Source organism: Rutidosis leptorrhynchoides, chromosome 3 (assembly GCF_046630445.1).
Source record: "Rutidosis leptorrhynchoides isolate AG116_Rl617_1_P2 chromosome 3, CSIRO_AGI_Rlap_v1, whole genome shotgun sequence".
NCBI classification, from domain to species: domain Eukaryota; kingdom Viridiplantae; phylum Streptophyta; class Magnoliopsida; order Asterales; family Asteraceae; genus Rutidosis; species Rutidosis leptorrhynchoides.
Genome location: NC_092335.1, coordinates 554,609,230 through 554,632,671, shown reverse-complemented (window position 1 = coordinate 554,632,671; position 23,442 = coordinate 554,609,230). Strand labels below are relative to the sequence as shown.

General features: G+C 31.6%; 2 protein-coding genes across 2 annotated transcripts; both read left to right on the top strand.

Annotated features, from left to right (window-relative positions):
- Positions 1-16,073: 16,073 nt before the first annotated feature.
- Positions 16,074-17,423, top strand: LOC139902040 (uncharacterized). The gene is made up of 2 exons (XM_071884699.1): positions 16,074-16,658; positions 17,100-17,423. Exons 1-2 carry the CDS (start codon positions 16,074-16,076, stop codon positions 17,421-17,423), a joined length of 909 nt encoding a protein of 302 aa, XP_071740800.1.
- A 3,099-nt stretch (positions 17,424-20,522) lies between these two features.
- Positions 20,523-21,519, top strand: LOC139898556 (RING-H2 finger protein ATL2-like). Its single transcript, XM_071881310.1, has one exon. It carries the CDS (start codon positions 20,606-20,608, stop codon positions 21,425-21,427), a length of 822 nt encoding a protein of 273 aa, XP_071737411.1. The 5' UTR covers positions 20,523-20,605; the 3' UTR covers positions 21,428-21,519.
- The last annotated feature ends 1,923 nt before the right edge of the window (positions 21,520-23,442 follow it).

Genomic DNA, 23,442 nt, shown 5'->3' with positions numbered 1-23,442 from the left:
GAGCCGTGTAACATGGCACATGATGATGGTACTGTGAATCATCACATTCCATTAGAAACGCAACGTGACTTACTGTAATATAATGAAGTTGATCAAGTTTCATTATATTATACTAATTCACGCATCAGTTCCCAACACTGCTTCAAAACATTCATATTTTAAACTTTAAGATTTCAGAATTTAGAAACTACCACAGTTTCTTTTATGTTGTAACGCAGATATTACGGGGAGATAGATGATTGCAGATAGGAATAGCTGTGAAAATATCTTTAGAATTATGGAGAATATGTATAGCGGAAAATATGAAGATATCTTATAATATCTAAGATAAGATGATGAATAATATTATCTGAAAAAGTTTAGAATAAGGAGTAGGGTTCATACTGACGGTTTCAACAGACACTGAATCATTTGCATTATTTGAAGGCAGGTTCATTCCTTGTATTTGTTCTTTGTTTCCTTCACGGTTAGCCCAATCCATTTTTCAGCACTAAATTTTCTATCGAGCGTTCCTAACATTCCCTTCTTTATCATCAAACTTTTGGCCATTTAGGCCATCTAAAATTTTACTGTTTCCTCTGCATTTAATGCAGTCATATCTGAATCGTCAATTATCAATCCGAGGTGTTTTTGGGCGAATTGTGTTTTTAGATGATTAAATGCTGATGATAACATGGCGGAGTATGAAAGGTTCCCCGGTAACGATGAGGAAAACCAATCGTATATATCAAAGTTATAATAAGACTTTTTCGAATGAAAGGTCGAAGTTGTTCTGCTGAAGCTGTGACAAAATTGGCTACTTTGAAAAGGAATCGTAAGGTTGTTTTTGCTAATAAATGCTAAAGAATTCGTCGCGGTACGTGTTAAACTATGACTTTGGGTTCAAGAGTTTTTCATGTGTATAGATCTTTTCTTCTGTAAATGAAGTGCGGTCGGTTCAACTTCTCGATTGAGGTATTTTCAAGAATCCTGATAGGTTTGTACGCGGATTGTAAACGTCGAGATACAAATGAGGTTTAGGATGAAATCAAGTGGCAAACTTGAAGAATTGTTTAGTTTCATATGTTATAATCAATATTTTAATTCATTTTAATTGTCCAAAGTTAGCAGTCCAATAGTCCAGTTGTCCACTAGTCCAATATATTCATATATAATTTAATATATAATATTTGAATTAATTAATACGTATCGTGACCCGTGTACCGGTCTCAGTATTGATCACAACTCAAACCATATATATATTTTGAAATCAACCTCAACCCTGTATAGCCAACTCCAACATTCACATATAGAGTGTCTATGGTTGTTCCGAAATATATATATAGATGGGTCGATATGATATGTCGAAACCTTGTATACGTGTCCCGTTATTTAAAGTGCGTAAAATAAATAACAGAACTTAAATGACAATAAATTAAATTGCGATAAAATGTAATACGGAATTAACAGTTGGCTGGGAACAGTTAACTAGGAACAGTTAGCGTGGATTCCTAACAGAATTTCTCATAATTAATTTGTTTGTTCCTAACACTTTTTATTTTGTCCAATGTTTTCTTCATTATGCCACTTGTTGGATTCTGATAGATAAAAATCCAAATATGAAATTTGAATAAAAATGGTTAATCTGGGGTGAACAGATACCTTTATCGGTGATGGTAAGTAGGATAGTAAATGATCATTGAATCAGATTCGAAGAATGTACAGTGTAACTTATTAATGTGAATTCTAAATATTCCTCGGGTACTACCCAGCCGTTAAAGTATTTTCATCATTAACAGTTTGTACGAAATAAGTTTTAATTACAATCTTTACGAAAATATACTTGCATATATATTTTCTTCGGATGTAATTATGAATTTAATGAGTCAATAGAATATTATACTCATTTGATTTATTGTTAGCACTTGATTACATGATCTCTAAAACATTAGAGATTACATAATTGCCATGTCGAACGAAGATAAATGAGGTAGAACAATACGTAGAACGAAATTAATCGATGTAGAACGATATGTAGAACGAAGATCATACTTTAAATACAGATGGTAATATTGAGGCGTGTGATGTTGATATTCGAGGTACAGATTGTGATGTTGAGAGTTACGGCGCGGTTATGGTTTAGGGATGATAAGGGTACTGTCGACGTCGATGATGTTGGTACGGATTATGCTGCTGGTGCTGCTGCTGGTGTTTGTAACCTTCGCACCATATTCTCCAAAGCCGTCACGCGAGCGCGAAGTTCGTTAACTTCTGCTAGTACACCGGGATGATTGGTGGTTGAGGTGAGCGAATGAACAAGATCTGAAATATGGGATAGTATATAATCGTGACGAGATACTCTAGAAATGAGAGAGAAAATGGTTTCTCGAACAGGTTCGCCGGTAAGTGCTTCAGGTTCATCGCCAAAAGGGCAATTTGGTGGATGGAAGGGATCACCCTCTTCATGTCTCCAGTGACTTAGTATATTACGAACCCACCCCCAATTCATCCAGAATAGATGATGGGAGATTGGTTGATCCATTCCGGTGATGCTGCCTTCGGAGCTTGAATGAAAATCCATATCGGCATAGCTGTCATAATCTGAGGAATTCGAACTAGATGCGGAATCCATCTTGTATAATCGTAAAAATGAATTTTTTGGTATGAAATAGATTATAGAAGTTAGATTTGGTACTCTTCTATACATACTTTACATATGTATATATAATACCAAAATCCCGTAAATTACGGAGAATCTTTGAAAAGATGTCAACTAAAGTCCAAAGTAACAGATATGCTAAGATATGAATTTTGTCTATACACTATCGATGCACTAAATGCAGTAAGACGTGTCTAGACTTATGAATGATAAGCAGGCAATTCCCTAAGGATAATAAGCAAATAATTTACGACTAGAAATGATAAGCAAAACTTTTGACATGCAGGCACGGTCGAAGTCCAGACTCATTAATGTATCCTAACAGCTACTAGTTAGACACACTAATGCAAGACCTGGTTCACTAAGACCACCGCTCTGATACCACCTGTAAAGACCCGTCCTTGTCCATCCGGACGATATCTTCAACATTTGGTCCCATTGCGATGGTCGACTCCAAGTAATGTCATTAAATTGAGCAAATGCACAGCGGAAGACTTAATTCGTACCTGAGAATAAGCATGCTTTAAAATGTCAACATAAAGTTGGTGAGATATATAGGTTTGATGCTAGCAGCGTTATAACAATGGAACACAAGATTTCATATATAAACATTTTAATAAAAATATTCTAAGTGGTTGAGCACTTGGTAACCATACTTAACATTTTCACGTCGCATATTCCCTTTAATATGAAATCTTACTACACCGTACCAAGTGTAGTCACAAAACGAAGTACTGTGCAACCGTTGAATACTGGTCGTCCAGTCCGGTTGGGGTTGTCAGGCCCGATAGATCTATCAACAGGATTCGCGTTTACAATACCGCTGTAAATATTAGTTACCAAGATACAGGGAAGTATGCCAGTGGTACAACTCAACGTAGAATATATTTTTCAGTTACTTGTGTCCATAACGTAAAACATAAAATACATGTATTCTCATCCCGAAATATTTAAAGTTTAAAAGTGGGACTATATACTCACCTAATGTATTTTGTAGTAAAAATACATATAACATCCTTGAACACGTAAGGTTGGCCTCGGATTCACGAACCCTTTTAATGTGTTTTCTAAAAAAATTTGCCAGCAACGGGACTCGAACCTAAGACATCTCGCTCAATGACCAAACAACTAACCACTCCTCTATGATCAATTTTCTGATAAGATTCTTAAATTAAATCTATATAACCATTTCGTTCTTGTTTTCTTTTTCATCATCCAATTAATCATCATATTAACAGCTCCTATCATTATCTCGTTTACTGTTATCATCATTACCAACTTCCAGGTTATCTACCCTCACCTTCATCATCATACGTTCACCAATCATCATCATCTTTGTCATTACGATCATCATCATCGTCCAATATCACAGTCACCATCTTTCTTGCATCAACACCTCCTCATCTTCTCATTATCATCTTCGTTTTCTAATTAAACATCATCTTTTGGAAATCATCTGTCATCACGCTCGACCTCATTCAACATCATCGGCTTGTTTATAATCCAAACCCTCATTTTCCTAATCATAACAGATAAATAATTGACCCAATGTTTTAAACTAAATCACGGCCCACTTTTAAAATCCATTGCCCAAGAGTTAACAATTGTCTCGGCCCACTTTTAATACCTTGGCCCCAACCGAAACATGTAATTAAAATAGGATAGCTTGTTTAACCTAATCCGTTGATATTGGGATTTAATATATCCCCATCGTGTACCCTACTCCCCACTCACTAATATCATCATTATTTACTTTCATCATTTAGTCAAATATTATCACCTTTATCACAATCGCCTATTTAATCAGAAAGAGATACAAAAAGCATTGCTGTGACAGCAGTTTTATCGGGGTTTGTGATGTACTTGGTCCGAAATATCAGTGAAAGCAGGAACAGATACGTAGCAGCAGATTGACAGGGTTTAGGTGATGGTTTGGGTTGGAGTGATTGAGTGGTGATGGTATTCGGGAAACAGAAGAAACAGGTACGTTATCTTCGTGAGGTAAAAAAAAATATGATTTTGATTTGGGTTTCGTTGTATATAAAAAAAAACGTTTTCATTCCATGGTGTTCGTGGATGGTTGTTTATGGGTGTCGATAAACAGCAAATAGATAAAAAGAAGACTGGTGGAAGTTGTGTGGTTGATTCATGGTGGTGATTGGTGATGATAAGGTGTAGGTGACGATGGGAGTTGGAGAGGATAGTGGCGGTTGTTGTTTGAGTGGTAAGGTTTCAACAAGCACGAAATAGGAGGAAAAAGGAAGAGGGAAAGTGAAGGAAGAAGATGGGTGATCCCACTGATGGTTTCCTAGTAGTGATTCGATGGTGATTAAGTGATTGAGGGTTTTTGGTTGAAGATGGTGGTAGTTTATACAGTGGTGGTGTTATGGAGATCGAATAGAAAATGTAGTAGTAAGCAAGGATGAAGTGAGAATTACCTAGCAACAAAGTCATGTTGGGGTGTTCGGTTGTAATTATGATCGGGCAACATGGTTTAGGTTTTGGTTGACGATCGAGCATGATGAAGATGGTTCATATAGATGGTGATTATAACTTAAGACGTTTGGTTTTTGTTGGTGTTCTTAATCTTGTTTAATTCATAACGGGAACTAAGAACAAAAGGAAGTAGCAAAGATGGAGTTTTGGTTGATATTTTATAATAGTGTTTCCAATGGTAATAGGTATATAGATGATTGATTGTTGTTTGTATTTGAATAAGTTTCAATCAAAGGATCACGAGTGTAACAGGAGTAGGAGAAAAAAAAATAAACAACAAAACAGATGAATCAGATACCGAATACGTGTGTATATCTGTTTCATATAATATATTTATAAATTTTAATAATTAATAAAGATAATAATAATAGGATTAATACTAATATTAATGATAGATAAAATAATAAGTGCATAATGATGATAACCATAATTTTAATAATATTAGTAGTCATATTATTTATAATAAATGACAATACCAATAATGATATTAATAATAAAGATAATACCAATAATATTTATATAACAAATTATGATTATTTAATCTCATATCCAATTATATTTTATATTGAAAATAATAATGTTAGTAATAATACACTCATAATATTAATGAAAGTATTAATAACAATATGTGTATAACATTTATAGTTTACTTGTAAATAAATTTTAATATATGAATATTTAATATTCATACATTACAATATAAAAAAAATATTTATATATAACAATCATGTATATATTAATAACAATTTAATTATTTTGTTATTTGACATAACTAATTCTAGCAATTATAATATATAATATTTTAGTTTACATAATACATTCTAATAATTAAATCATATAGTATTTTGAATTATATTTCAAGTTATTATTATATATTCATATATTTAAGTATATATGTAACTATTTACAAATAGTAGTTCGTGAATCATTGGGTATGGTCAAAGGGTATTTGGTTTCATAAATATAGATTTCAGAACTTTGTAGACTCAACATTAAGGTTTTTGCTTATCGTGTCGGAAACATATAGAGATTAGGGTTTAAATTTGGTCGGAAATTTCCGGGTCGTTACATATAATATATCAATATATTTTCATTTTTAAACAATCGTCACATATATATACTTGTTATACTTTTAATACTTTTAATAATTCCTTAGTCCGTAGTTAGCAGTCCGATGTTAGTAATTCAATTTTAATGGTTCATTTTTAGGTGTTTAATAAACCCCCAATGAAATGAATAAAACCCCCATCGTATATGTATTGGTCGAGATTAATCTTGACCCACGGTACCGGTGTTGTCAAATGACGTGTTGCGTACATAAAGTACCGGTGTTGTCAAATGACGTGTTGCGTACAATCATGGGATCTTATGATTAATCTTCTCGTATTGTTTACGGGTGATCCTGAACCATATAAAATTGAATTATGAGTACATGTATATAAAATATCATGTTATCTTAGAAAGATGTGATTTATTTAATTTCTCCCAATTATTTTCGTGGCTAAACTAGTCTTGGATATCCGATTTTGTTTCGGTCATAGTTTCTTCGTTACAACTCCGTTTTTGTTGATTCAACTTGCCATCTCCTTGGATCGAGTCCCTCTTTAAGACTATGAACTGTAAATACCTTAGTTTGTATTCAAAATCACATGGCATAGGTGAAACTTTAGTGAAACTTATGAAGTTAAACATTTTTGTTACAAAAATATCATTTAATGACCATTTTTCTAAAAATACCTATACTTTGAATTAAATCATGAAATTTTTATGTGTTAACATATTTATAGTAAAAATCATTTTTCCAGAAAATAAACCTCCAATTCAAAGTTTAAGATGGTTTTTAATTATCCAACCCAAAACAGTCCCCGGTCTTAAAAATAGTTTTTAAGGTATTCTTTGAAAAACCAAGTTTTACCTTGTTAAATTAGCATATATTTAAGTTATATTACAGGTCTTGAAGTATTTTAAAAGTTAAGTTAGAAGGATCTATTTAGTTTGCAAACAAGTTTGAAAACTTTCAAACTATGTTCTTGTTGTTAAAATTTTATACCACAAAATAAGATAGCTATATATATATATGAATCGAATAAGGTTATGAACATAGTTACTACCTCAAGTTCCTTGGACAAGGTTGCTGTAAAAGAGGAGTAAGAACCTAGAACCAAAAGGGTGATGGAAGTGGATGAAAGATTGGAAGTAAGTTTGTGTTCTTGGAAGGATTTCTTGAAGTGTTTTTGTATGGTTTTCTTATGGTGATTAAGTAAGGTTTTTGAAGCTAAATGATGGGGAAAATGCTTGTAGATGATCAAGTATGAAGTTAAGAGTATTTTGAGAGAGAAATGGGAGTGTAAGTATGAGAAAATGGGGTGAAGAAATGGTGTGCATGCATAAAAATGTTTTTAGTATATAAAGAAAAAAAATGATACCTAACTTTGTTTTCTTGCTAAATAATTCATGCTACTTGACAAATGGTTGGTTCCACATGTTTCTTAATCATTTAAGGCTGCTAAGGAGCAGATTTTTATTGGTATATACCAATAGTAAATACATCTAGAAGCTGCGTATGATACGGGTACATATACCCTAAATATACGTGTAGAAATCTTTGAGAAAACGGAACGAGGATTCAAATATAGCTATCTTTTGTGAATATACTTATATTGTTTTATGTATTTAAGTCCTTAAAAGTGATTAAATACATTACTTATACATTATATGTATAAACATTATAAGTCATAAGTATTTATATCAAATAACGTTATGTATGGTTATTGTTTTGAAAACTTAAGTTAGTAGTTTCAAAATATACTTATAACTTATTGTTATTAATACAAAATGAGATATTAAAACATCCATAAACCATGTTAAATATGTATATATACATATATATACACAAACGTATAATTATCATATGTTATATAGTTCGTGATATCATCGGTCAAACTAGACGGTCAAACGTTGTGTAAAACTCTTTTCGAAAACATAAGTCTCAACAATTTGGATTGCTTATCATGTTGGTAAGGTTTAATTTATGTAAATATTAATCTTATAAGTATAGAACGATCGAAAAAGTGCGGGTCAACTTTAGGGTTTTTGCTTATCGTGTCGGAACCATATAGAGATTAGAGTTTAAATTTGGTCGGAAATTTCCGGGTCGTTACACATGCATAGAGACAAAAATAATCATTCATATGGTGAACACCTGGTAACCGACATTAACTAGATACATATAGGAATATCCCCTATCATTCCGGGATCCTCCTTCGGACATGATATAAATTTCGAAGTACTAAAGCATCCGGTACTTTGGATGGGGTTTGTTAGGCCCAATAGATCTATCTTTAGGATTCGCGTCAATTAGGGTGTATGTTCCCTAATTCTTAGATTACCAGACTTTAATAAAAAGGGGCATATTCGATTTCGATAATTCAACCATAGAATGTAGTTTCAATTACTTGTGTCTATTTTGTCAAACATTTATAAAAGCGCATGTATTCTCAGTCCCAAAAATATAAAGGGTAAAAAGACAAATGAAACTCACCATACTGTATTTCGTAGTAAAAATACATATAACGTCATTGAACAAGTGCAAGGTTGGCCTCGGATTCACGAACCTAAATTAATTATATATATTTATGTGTTGGTCAATATTTGTCTAACAAATTAGGTCAAGTCATAGTGTACCACAATCCTAATGCTCGAGACTAATATGCAAAAGTCAACAAAAGTAAATTTGACTCAAAATAATTTCCAAAAATCTATACATGATTAATATATAGTTTAAATATCGTCGTTTTATATTTTTAAATATTTTTAAAAGATTTATTAGAGTAAATAATATAATTTATTTATTAATAAATAAAATTTTATATTAAATTTATATAATAAAATATACTTTTATATATATTAAGTAATAAAATTTATAGGCCAGGTTCATTTAATATCATAAAGATAATATGATAGGTATTATTAAAGTAAGTTATTACACGTAGTAAAATATGTTTGTATCACATATTTATTTGATAAAATAATATCTATAATGATAGTTAGTAAAAGTTGTATTATTTTGTAATAATAATTATTATTATAAAAATATCAATATTTATAATTACTAAGATGACATTATGATAAAACGATAATTCTAATTATGATAACTTTAATATTTACGATAATTTTTAATATTATCTTTAAAATAATAATTCTATTTAAAATAATAATAATAATAATATTTTATAGTAACAATGACATTTCTATTAAAATGATAATTTTTGTTAAAATGATAGTTTTAATACTAACGATACTTTTAATAATAATAGTAATGATAAAAATAATAAGAACGATAATTTTATCTAAATCAATATCTTATAATATTTTAATTTCATCATGATACTCTTACTCATTATTTCCTAATCGTTTCGTTTAATAGCTTTTAATCGTCTTTTATATCGTGTTCATAATAATGATAATAATAGTAATCAAAATAATTAGGTGTTATAAATATTTGTTTTAATTACACTAATATTAATAATGATAGTTACTATAACATTATTAACGATAATACTAATAATTATCTTAATGATAATATAGTAATAATAATAATAACAATAACAATAACCATTTTTAAATAATGATATATATATTAATAATGATAATAATAATAATAATAATAATACTAATAATAATAATAATAATAATTGGATAATAATAATAATACTAATTATAACTTTAACGATAATAACGATAGTAATAATAAAAAAAATAACAATTTTTAATGATAAATCCCTTTTATTGATAAAGATAATAATAATGATAATAATAAGATAAAACTAGAACGACGATAATAATAATCATTTTTAATAAAAATATCGAAAATTCAATTGATTATAACTTCTAATCCGTTCATCGAAACCATTCGATATCTAAAGGAAAAGTTCTTAATTTTTCGCTAGCTTTCCAAGGACATGCATATCTTATACCTTATCTCAACCGCAAGTGTAACTAATTCAAGATTCAACCTAACCTGTCTAAGGGCAATATCAAAAGTACAAGCATGTATAATCCTAAATACTCGAGCATTAGTCAGGGATACACTATTAGTATGTAAAAGTTAAATTATGAGTACTCACGTATCAATATTGAGATTCAATATTGCAGGAAAGGTACGTAGACGCAACAGAAATGATAAACATTATATTGACCTCACGAGCATACCCATGAACCATACTCAATCACCTCCATAGCTATAACCCATAATTTCCTTAATCCTATCCTACTCGAAAAACAATTTCGAAATCACTCGGACAGCACTCCGTCGTAATATTTTATGTATACTAATAATATCTTGAAATAATACGGAGTAAATATATATATGTAAATCGATTGAGAGAGTTTAGAGAAAAATATTTTCAAGTTTCTATGAAATAATGAAACCTAATGAATTCTATTTATAATAGATTTTTGAATTATTAAAGTGAATTATTAAAGTATGAATTATTAAAGTGAATTATTAAAGTATGAATTATTAAAGTGAATTATTAAAGTATGAATTATTAAAGTGAATTATTAAAGTTAAAGTAAAGTAAAAATAAAGTAGAGGTAAAGTTTAAGTATAGTAAAAGTATAAAACTATGTACGTATAATACGCGTATAAATATATATAATATTAATTTAAATCGTTTAATAAAATAAAATATAAATATCGTTATCTTTATCATACTAGTTAAGTAATGAGTTGTCAAAAGTGGTTCTAGATATTTATAAAAGTTATATATGTTTTAATAATAAAGTTCTTTTTAAACTGAAAACGTTTTTGTACGTTTGAAACTAAATAGATCAATCGAGTCTTTATGAGATTTAATCTTCCACTATCCTTTGTCTAGTTTTCAATGATTGACAATTTGTTCTTATTTATAAATCACTTTACCATTTTCCGAATATTGTTAAAATGGAAAGATTTCTCAAATCAACGTGGGCCTTTCAACAGAGACTTGTAATCATAATTCAATATATCTGATAATTCAATCATTTGATCTTATCTTCTAATTCCATTGATAAACATTTTGTAACAGATACAATCATATAAAGTATTTAATCTAATATTTTGTTTACGTTTCAAGTTATAATATATATACACATATACATATATAATCATATTCGTTTAATGGTTCGTGAATCGTTGGAACTTGGTCGAGGTTGAATGAATGTATGAACATAGTTTAAAATTCTTGAAATTTAACTTAACAAATATTGCTTATCGTGTCGGAAACATATAAAGATTAAAGTTTAAATTTGGTTGGAAATTTCCGGGTTGTCACAACTTGTAACTTATTTTTCCAACTATAAACCTATACTTTTCTGTTTAGAATCATAAAATAGAGTTCAATATGAAACCATAGCAATTTGATTCACTCAAAACGGATTTAAAATGAAGAAGTTATGGGTAAAACAAGATTGGATAATTTTTCTCATTTTAGCTACGTGAAAATTGGTAACAAATCTATTCCAACCATAACTTAATCAACTTGTATTGTATATTATGTAATCTTGAGATACCATAGACACGTATACAATGTTTCGACCTATCATGTTGACACATCTATATATATTTCGGAACAACCATAGACACTCTATATGTGAATGTTGGAGTTAGCTATACAGGGTTGAGGTTGATTCCAAAATATATATAGTTTGAGTTGTGATCAATACTGAGATACGTATACACTGGGTCGTGGATTGATTCAAGATAATATTTATTGATTTATTTCTGTACACCATATTAATGATTTTTATCTCTATGTATGGGATGTGTATTGAAATATGAAATCTTGTGGTCTATTGTTACGATTTGATATATATAGGTTAAACCTATAACTCACCAACATTTTTGTTGACGTTTAAAGCATGTTTATTCTCAGGTGAATACTAAGAGCTTCCGCTATTGCATACTAAAATAAGGACAAGATTTGGAGTCCATGTTTGTATGATATTGTGTAAAAACTGCATTCAAGAAACTGATTTCGATGTAACATATTTGTATTGTAAACCATTATGTAATGGTCGTGTGTAAACAGGATATTTTAGATTATCATTATTTGATAATCTACGTAAAGCTTTTTAAACCTTTATTTATGAAATAAAGGTTATGGTTTGTTTTAAAAATGAATGCAGTCTTTGAAAAATGTCTCATATAGAGGTCAAAACCTCGCAACGAAATCAATTAATATGGAACGTTTTTAATCAATAAGAACGGGACATTTCACATGTATTCTCAGCGCAAAAATATAGATTGCAAAAGCAATTAAAAAGGGATCTATAAACTCACCTTAGCAGCACATAAGGTCATTCACCAAAATGTGACCGAAACTCGGAATGCAAAATAACCTTAGATCTCAACCTAGAGAACATATGTTGGTCAACACATGTCTAACAAGCTAGGTCGGGTCATAGTGTATCACAATCCTAATGCTCGAGACTGACATGCAAAAGTTAATAAATGTCATCTCAAAAGTCAACCTGATCCAATATGATTTTTAAATCTATACATGTTTATTAACATAAGTCTTGATAATTGAACGAATTTATAGTTTATCAAACTCAAAATATTATTTATTTCAAAAGCTATATTATATTTGAATTATCATGGCAATCGAACATGATTTTCATATAGTTTTCCAATACTTGAAAAATCAGATTATAGTGTTTATAAAGCTTTAAAATATGATAAGACGGTCAACTTTGACAATTGTTCAACAAGACGAGACGTGCCTTATATAGAAATTTATTTACTCGATTAGTAATATTTGAAATTCCAATTTATCAATCTTATAAATAAGTTGTTTAAATATCAATTGCAGATTCAAAACCAATTTCAATTAATGTTAATCATAATTCAGTTGACCATAACTTTTAATCCGTTCCTCGAAAACACATGATTTCTAAATGAAAAGTTATTAATTTTTCGACAGCTTTCCAACGACATGCATATCATATACCTTTTATCAATAACATATGTATCAAATTCATGATTCATCATAAACTATCTAACGACAAAATTAAAGCATACAAGCATGCATAAACATATATACTCGAGCACTAGACATGGATACACTATTAAAATATATAAAAGATAAGATATGAATGCTCACGTATCAATATTGTGATTCAATATTACAGGAAAGTACGTAGACTCAACGGAGATGACAAATGAAAGGTTAGCCTTAGATTCATGATCAAAACCCCCGAGTAATACCCATAACATCCATAGCAATAACCCATAACTTCCTTAGCTTTGACTCACTCGAAAACCATTTTTGGAATCGTTTGGACATAACCTCGTCGTAGTATTTTATGTATAATACTAATAATAATACAAATACTACTAATAATAATAAAATTAATAATAATATTAATCTTAATAATAATAATAATAATAATAAATAAATAAATAAATAAATAATAATAATATTACAGAGGGAGTAGTATATGTGTGTGTAATGAGCAGAAATGATCGAGCTTTTATAGTGTGGTCTGTCCCTGGTGGCCATGCGATTTCATGGCTTTCCAGGCCATTTCCCATGCGATCGCATGGGGTGGTCTGCCAGATCACACATGTTTTGTTATTTTCCTCGTCGACATATTATTATAATTATATTTATAATATATAATTTATATTAATATATATATATTATATTATATTCTCTTGTATATGTGACTTGTAATTTTAGTTCCGATAACTTGTACGTTGACGCTCGACTTATCTCCTGGTTCCGGTTTTTCGAACGTCCTTTCGTATGCTAAGAAAACTTGTATTTTACGTCTCGCGACACGTACCTTTATTAATAAATAGACTTAAATTGCCAATAAACTATATCACTCGAAATGTAACTTGAATATTTGAGTGTTTTGGTCATTTGCTTCAATAAATCAACGCCTCGTTCTTTATCAAAGCATAGTTAATAATATTTGTTTAAATTAAAACGTTTATGACTAAGTTAATATATATATATATATATATATATATATATATATATATATATATATATATATATATATATATACATTTTCATTTAGAATATTAAATTTATATATATGTTTGAAATATTTATCTAATAATATAATATTTAGTTTTTCAAACTAATTATATTTCAAAGATTATTATATATAATCGTTTAAATAATATAATTTACTATGTCGTATTACATTTACGTTTTTGAAACAATATATATATATATATATATATATATATATATATATATATATATATATATATATATATATATATATATATATATATATATATATATATATATTTATAATATAAAGCTTTACTTAAATTCTTCTAATTCTATATAATCAATTTACCTTTATAAATAACATATTACAATAACTCAGTTTTTGAAATCGTTTTCATACGATTGAAAAATAGATCAGTCGAATATTATGAAATCCAGTTACTGACTTTTGTCTAACCTTCATCAATTGACACATTTGATCTTACTTGTAAATCACTTTATCAATTATTCCGAATATTGTTAAAAAGAAGAGGTTTTCTAATTCAAAGTGGACCTCTCAACAGAGACCCGTAATCATAACATAATGTATCTTGATAATTCAATCATTTGATATTATCTTTTAATTATGTCGACAAATACGTTCATGTAAAGTATTATACATTTAACACTTTGTTAATATTTTCCAATTAAGATAACTAAATATAATATATACATATCTATACACATAAATGTTCGTGAATCATCGAGTACAGTCAAAAGGGTAATTGAATATATGAACATAATTCCAAAATTTTCGAGACCAACATTACAGACTTTGCTTATCGTGTCGAAAACATATAAAGATCAAGTTTAAATTTGGTCAGAAATTTCTGGGTTGTCACATTGTTGAACGTGTTTGTGGGAAAAAAACAGGCCTGTTGAGGATTCCACAAAAAACCCAATTATTGTAGAAAAGGATTATCGTGAGCCTAATGGGCCGGATGGGCCGAATTCTGTAAATTCTTTCAGCCCATGTCGCAGACCTAGTAACGTGAATTCAAATAACCTAACTGATGCTATTCCAAACTCGTTCCCTACTGATAATACAGGTCACGGAGAAAAAGAAAAAAGAGAAAGAAAAAAAAAGGAAAGCTACTACAAGTCAATCGAGAAATAGTTCCAAAACAGCTGAGGCTTCTTTCTGTAAGGGGTGTTACTGGGAATTGATTGGCAATTGGAAAACTTCTTCCAGAATTAAAAGGCTGCATTGTATGGCTAGAGATAAATCATGTTTGGAGGAAAAAAGGAAATCACGATGCAAAAATTGTGGATCCAAGACTGAAAGTAGGCATACTATCCAAAATTCGAAATCTCACGGTAATGTTTCATCGGCTGATCATTCAATTAGCAGTGTGGAAGTTAGAGAATTTGGGGAGCAAATCGGGTTGAGGTAGCCCAACCTCAACCCACAGTAAGTCCCCCTCCTTTTTTTCATCTGTATAAATTGTTAAATGAAGATACTTTCTATTAATGTTCATGGTTTCGGAGTTGAAGGGAAATTTGGGTGGGTCAAGGGCTTATGTTGTGTGGAAAGGCCTGATGTGGCCGTTTTTCAGGAAACAAAGTGTAGAAACCTAGAGGACGGGTGGGCGCAAAACCTTTGGGGTAATAATCACTTTGGTTATGCCCATAGAGATGCTGTCGGGAATTCGGGGGGTATGTTAGTAATATGGGACTCTTTTAGGTTTACGGTAAATAATGCGTTTGGAAATAGTTTCTTCATTGCAATTCGGGGGGTTTGGATCAGGTCTGGTGTTGAATCCTTAATTATCAACATTTATGGACCCTATTCCGATAGAGATAAGAAAGAGATGTGGTTAGATTTAGACAAACTTCTGCAGGATGTTGATTATCCGTGTGTCTTATGTGGTGAGTTTAATGAAGTCTGAATGCCTTCGGATCGATTGAATTGTAGATTTAATAAAGTGTGCGCTTCTCGTTTTAATGACTTCATTGATAGGAATTTTTTGATTGAGATACCGATTAACGGTAGAAGATTTACTCGTATCAGCGATAATGGTTTGAAATTTAGCAAGCTCGACAGGTTCCTTGTGAATGAGAAGTTTATTGACCTTTGGGATGACCTCTCGATTACGGTATTAGATAGGAGGGAATCAGACCATTGTCCCCTCATTCTTAGGGACAAGCATATTGATTTTGGGTCGAAACCTTTCAAAGTGTTCGACGAATGGTTGAATCAAGATGGAATTGATCGGATCATTATAGAGGCTTGGGGTAAGTGTGTCTGTAGCACAAGAAAAGATTGTATTTTTAGGGATAAACTTAAAAATGTTAAATGTGATTTGAGGACTTGGAGTAAAGGTGAATTCGGGAACATTGATGGAGAAATAAAAGGATTGAAAGACGAGGTCGATAAATGGGAAGTTAGAGCCGAGCAACGGGGTTTAAACGATGAAGATATAGAGTGTTGCTTAAATTGTCGTAGGAAATGGATTGATAAAGAGAAATCTAAGGCAAGTATGCTTAGATAAAAGGGCCGGATTAAATGGGTATTGGAAGGCGATGAAAACATGAAATACTTCCACTCTTCAATTAGGTGCAAGTATAATAATTGTAATATCCGCGGTCTAAACGTCAATGGTTCTTGGAACGAGGACCCGAATATCATAAAAACATCTATTTACAATCACTTTCTTGGACTATTCTTGCAACAAGTATTTACCAGGCCATCGCTACTGGGCTGTTTTGGGCCGAATGGGCCTGCCTTGTGCAGCATCTCAGCTACTGCTGCTTGCGAGTTGGAAATGAGCTTCTCAGAGAGTGAAATTTGGGCAACGGTAAATGAGTGCGGTAGTTCAAAGGCCCCAGGGCCGGATGGGTTCAACCTTGGCTTTTTTAAAAAGTTTTGGTACATTGTTAAAGACGACCTTGTTGATGCAATTCATACTTTCTAGGACACCGGTGACATTTCTAAGGGTTGTAACGCATCCTTCATCACGTTTGTTCCAAAGAAGCTTGAACCGATTGGACTTAATGATTACCGGCCCATTAGCTTAATCGGTTGCTATTATAAAATTGTGGCAAAGTTGCTTTCAAACAGGCTCAAAAGGGTGATCCCAAATCTCGTGGGGTACGAGCAAAGTGCTTTTATTAAAGGTAGAAATATCATGGACGGGGCACTTATCGTAAATGAGACTCTCGATTTTTTAAAGCATAAAAAGTCTAAAAGCCTCGTATTTAAAGTGAATTTTGAAAGGGCCTTCGATTGCCTCAATTGAGATTTCTTACTTGAAATTATGAAAGTGATGGGTTTCGAATATAAATGGAGAAAGTGGATTAACACGTGTCTTAAGTCGGCTTCGGTCTCCATTCTTGTGAACGGATCTCCAACTAATGAATTTATGCTTCAACGTGGAGTGAGACAATGCGATCCTCTCTCGCCTTTCCTTTTTATTTTAGCGGCGGAGGGTCTTAAGGTGATGGATAAAATGGCCGTGAGTAGAAACATGTTTATTGGTGTAGAAGTCGGGCGTGATAAAGTTCCAATCTCCCACTTGCAATACGCGGATGATACAACCTTCTTTGGTAAGTGTGATGAGGGTAACATCAGGAACCTTATAAAAATCTTAAAGTGTTTTGAACTCACATCGGGCCTCAAAGTAAATTACCAGAAAAGCACTTTATATGGGTTGGGTGTTGAAAAGAGCATAACCAAATCGACGGCCAAAAAGTTTAATTGTAAGATTGGTTCCTTCCCTTTCACATATCTCGGCCTTCCGGTTGGTGGAAAGATGAACAGACTTGAAACATGGGAGCCGGTTATAAAGAAATTTGAGACAAGATTAGCGGATTGGAAAGCACGAACGATGTCGTATGGTGGACGCTTGACTCTTGTGAAATCGGTGTTGAATAGTCTTCCGTTATATTTTTTCTCGCTCTTCTGTGCCTCGCTATGTGTGATTAAAAAACTTGAGAGTGTGAGATGTTTTTTCTTTTGTGGCGGGTAGGGGGTAACTCTCATATTTCTTGGGTTAAATGGGATGAATCAATTCTTCCTTACGGGTTGGGCGGTTTAAACTTGGGTTCCCTCAGAAATAAAAATATGGTCTTAATCGGTAAGTCGTGGTGGAGGTTCAAAACCGAAACTAACTCCTTATGGGTTAAGGTCATCTCGAGCATTTACGGTCCTTTGGGGGGCTTATTTGTGGATCCAAATTCCTTTTCTTATAATCATAAATCTGTTTGGTCAAGTATTATTGCTACAGGTAATGAAATTGACTTGCTTGGAGTTCCCTTCAAAAGTTCATTTGTTCGAAAAATTGGTGATGGTGCCTCGACTTCGTTTTGGGGCGACAATTGGATTGGGAATATGGCTTTAAAGGACAGATTCAAGAGGTTAGTAAGGCTGGAAACGTGTTTTGATGTTTGCATCAAAGATCGACTACGGTGGAACGGTACATCAATTGAAGCAGATTGGTCATGGTCGAGAACACCTCACGGTCGTGTACTGGACGAGCTGGACGAGCTGAACGAGCTGATCAAAAATGTCAAGTTGGTTCCGGAAGTTGCAGATTCGTGGCTATGGGGTGAAATGGTGGGATTTTCACAACAAAAAACCTAACAAATCTCATCAACACAAAAACAATTTGTGCGGGTGTGAATGCGAAGGAGTCTCTAAAAAATAACTTTGTCCCAAAAAAAGTGGAAGTCTTTATTTGGAGGGCTCGAAAGGGGCGGATACCGGTACGTCGGGAACTTGACAAAAGGGGGGTTGATCTCCACTCGATCCTTTGTCCACTTTGCGATAATGAAATTAAGTCGGTAGATCACTCGCTCCTTTCATGTGTTAAAGTTCACGACGTATGGTACAAAGTGCTTAATTGGTGGGGTTTGGGTGGGACGTCAAATGCAAATTTAGATGACCTTCTCCAAGGGCGTATAAATCAACAACGTGCGGCTGCGGATAGACTCATTTTGCAAGCGGTCATGTGGACAAGTTGTTACCTCATATGGAAGAATAGAAATCAAACAATCTTCAAAAATAAGTGTTGGAACACTCCGTGTGCTCTAAATGAAATCCAAATCAAAAGCTTCGAGTGGATCGCGAAGAGAATTAAAGGGAAGACAATCGATTGGCACAATTGGTTCAATAATTCATCAATTTTTTTAGTTTTAATTTGGTATGTTTGATGCTATCTTGGCATCTCCCCTGTATCTATTTAGGTTGCTGTGAAACTGTGATGTAAATGTATATGTGTGAACTTGTATGAGGTTTTCTTCTCTTGAGATTAATAATATTTTGGCTTTTCAAAAAAAGTGAACTGAACCGCGTCTAAATGAGTAAATGACGTCTAATTAACTTCGTATTTTACATGACCATATGAAACCTAAAGTCAAGATAGTGAACCAAATTGACCCGGAAAGTAAATGCACCGTTGAGTCGTTGACAAATATCTTCTGAATTTACATCAATATCCTCCACCTTATCCATATCATAACGAATCTACTCTCACGATAAAATCCAAAGTATATTATATATTTATATCTATATATAATATATGATATCATATAAATCTATAAAATTATTATGTCATAAATAATGATTATTTAAAATTAAAAGAAATTCAAAATAAATAAATAAAAAAATCTTAGCCTAAATTCCATTAAAATAATTAATTGCATATAATAAAAATATTATTATGTTAATTGTATAATATATAAAACATTATGTACAACCTTATAATAAAATACTCTATGATCATATGTTCATTATTTGAAGTATTATGTACAACATTATGATAAAACACCTACATAACCATAAGTACAATATTTGAAATATTATGTACAACATTATAATAAAACACCCTCATGACTATATGTAAAAACTTTAAAATAAATTGTACAATTTTTTACAAAACATTCAATGAACACATGTACAATTGAAGCATATTATATAACCTTTATATAATAATTATACTTATTTTTAAAATTTTTTTAAAAGACATTTGTTATTTAATAATAATTATTATTAAAAATATAAATATTTATTTTAAAGTGAACTTTACGGCTATGTATGCGAAATAGAAAATACGACCATGATACATTCAAGGATTTGAAACACTTAAAACGATCACCGAATAAATCCATTTCCATTATTCAAATTACATCTCAACTATAAATAGATGTTTAGAATAAAAGGAGAGGGCAATTTCGTCATTTAATGATTCCCGCGTCAAACCCATTGGCGTCTTCTACGCAAATCTTAATCAACAAAAGCTGCTTCCGCAACTTTCAAACCATCATAAACACAAAACGAACCACCCTCGAAATTTCCCTTTTCTACTTCTCTATGTAAATACAAGTACACATATATACATATACATATTATATAGATATAGATATATACACACTCCATCTCTAAATCGCTTAACAGTAACAATTAATCAACAGGACTAACTCAATGTCTAACCCTCCGTCTAGCAACCAGTGGCCGGACAACGAACAACAATTTACTCCGTCTAAAAGCTACGCCCTAAGCGGAAAAATCATGTTATCTTCAATCATCATCCTTTTTGTTGTCGTCATTATACTAGTAATATTCCATCTCTACGCCCGGTGTTACCTCCGTCGTCGCAATCAAACGCGCCGCCGCAACCGTCACAATCGATCGACTCGTATCGTATTCTACGTCGACAATAATGCAGTCTCACCTTCTGCTTCCGGTGGACTTGATTCGAATGTATTGGAGTCGTTGCCGGTGTTTTTATACTCGTCGGAAAATAAAACGCATACGCCGGAATGTGCTGTGTGTTTATCGGAATTTGAAGACGGTGAGAAATGTAGGGTTTTACCGAAATGTAAACATAGTTTTCATACGGAGTGTATTGATATGTGGTTTTTTAGTAACTCTACTTGTCCGCTTTGCCGGTCACCGGTCGAACCGGTTGTTGAACCGGAAACGACGAGTCTAGTATTTGAACCGGGTTCAAGTGGTTCAGTTAACGAAACCACGTCTGTTGCGGATAGAAGGAAAGGATTGATTGATATTAGAATAGATGTTCCGGGTCATAACGAGTTGGTTACGGATAGTGAGTTCCGGTTAAACCGGATAATGTCGCCGAGTCAAGGGTTTAGGTCGCCCGGAAGTCGGTTAATGTCGTTCACACGGATGCTAACTATGAATAGGAGATCACCGTCTGGTGTGGGACCTAGTGGTTTACCGGTGGTTAGCGGGTCAGATATTGAGTCAGTTGACGAGTCAACCCGGTCTAATGTTAAGTAAAATTACGATGGGCTTTTGGCGTCTATATTGTAAAGAAATGTAAAAGCCGTTGGATTATAGATTAGGAGACACGTGGCGTGATCTTAAAATCGATGAGGTTCAGAGAGAATTTCCTTTTTTTTTCGGTTGTTCATTTTCCATAAAATGTACATATCTATGGATTTATTCTTTGAAATTATACTAATTTGAGTCAAAATAAATAACCTTGTTGTACGGTAAAATCAAGCTTGTACCTCCCAAACACATGATTAAGTGTTATTGATGTTATATGGTAAGTAAAAAAATTTAAACGAGAACCATAAAAAAAGGAGAAATGCGAAAACTTTTAATTTACAAAAATTTTCACATATAAATAAATTGAATCACCTATAAATCTTGATAGAAAGTAAGAATGAACATAAAATCATTTGAAAAAACTTTTATCTTACTTATTTAATCAAATATTTAGTTTCTCGTTCAAATGTGCATATTTATTTGTGAACATGAAGACAAATTCATATAATTAACAATATAACATGTAATTTGTGATAATGAACATATGTTTGTTAATGATATGAACATTAATTAAATTTGCATGTAATTTGTTGTATTTAAATGCATAAAAACTACGAAATTAAAAAGTTCTCGCAGTTATCGCTCTTTTTGTGATTCTCGTTTGAACCTGCCCCTATACGGTTAAAATCTAAGTTACCAAATTCGCTATTCGGGAGATAATCGATCGGGATTTTGAAACGAGTAATCATTCATTTATAAATTAATCGAATTTGACTTTTTATACAGTTTTAAATATAAAATTTTAGAATTATATGTGTAAATAGAAAAGAAAATCAATATAAACATAAATTTTATCAAAATTGATTAAAATCGTTCATTTTATTCAGTATCTTTAAAATCCTAGTTTAACGTTGACCACTTAATTAAACGGATTATGCATAATTGAAACAGACTACTTTAAAAATGAATAATCGAAGTTTTTTACAATAATAGGTAAAATCATATACAATGAAATCGGTAAAAATTTTATGGTGGCAAATTGATCAACATTTACCTTCTAGACTTCAAATATGATAAATGATTGTTCATCATTTTTATTAAGTATTTTAAATTAATTATTCAGTCTCATAAATACATAAAAATTAAGATATAAAATTTTCAATTTTTGTTGGAACAATTAAATTGAAACGGGAATAATATTAAAATATAATACAAAATTGTGAACTTGACAAGTTAAAAAAACTAAATAACTGAATCATAACTTTTACGGAGTATTATCTAACTAAAGAAACAGCTCGGATTGTACACTAAGGTACTTAAGCAGGAAAAGGAAGTGATCGAGTCGAATTATTTTTCTAATTTAACTTGAACTCAAAATAGCGTTATGTGACTAATCAACAATTACTTGTAATTTTGAAATTATACATGTGAGTTTTAATTTGCAATCTGAAACAATCACGATTAAAAGACAGTAGATTTTTAATTGTATATTTATCGTCTCGATTCATCCACACAAAATAATTGCGTCTTAGTTCTTCACCACAGGTACTTAAGGAGGCGTACACCTCGGGATTGTCAACACTTCCTCCAGAACACTGATATCACGGTGATCATTCTCATCAATTATCAGGGCGCACCCTCGCTTCTTCCATTTTCAAGCGATCTTTTGAGGATGAAAGATTGAATCAAATGGTGGTATACAATGTATCAAAACTTATACTATGATTAATTTAATTAATATGTGTCTTAGTTATTGGAGTATATAAAGAATAGTATTAAAATGACAATATATAAAATGTAATAAGGAAATAGTCATAACTGTAGTGACCCGAACTTTTTCATGATTATATATTAAATGAAATTGATATTTACATGATTAAATGTTTCCAACATGTTAAGCAATCAAACTTGTTAAGACTTGATTATTTGAAATGAGTTTCATGTAGACAATTGACCACCCAGTTTGCCTGATGATTCACGAACATCATAACTTGTGGGAACCATCATTTGGCAACTAGCAT

Coding starts and splice junctions, on each gene's coding strand:
- LOC139902040 (XM_071884699.1), top strand. CDS start 16,074: ATGCCTTCGGATCGATTGAATTGTAGATTTAATAAAGTGTGCGCTTCT. Junction 16,659..17,099: donor TTGATAAAGAGAAATCTAAG/GCAAGTATGCTT, acceptor CATACTTTCTAG/GACACCGGTGACATTTCTAA.
- LOC139898556 (XM_071881310.1), top strand. CDS start 20,606: ATGTCTAACCCTCCGTCTAGCAACCAGTGGCCGGACAACGAACAACAA.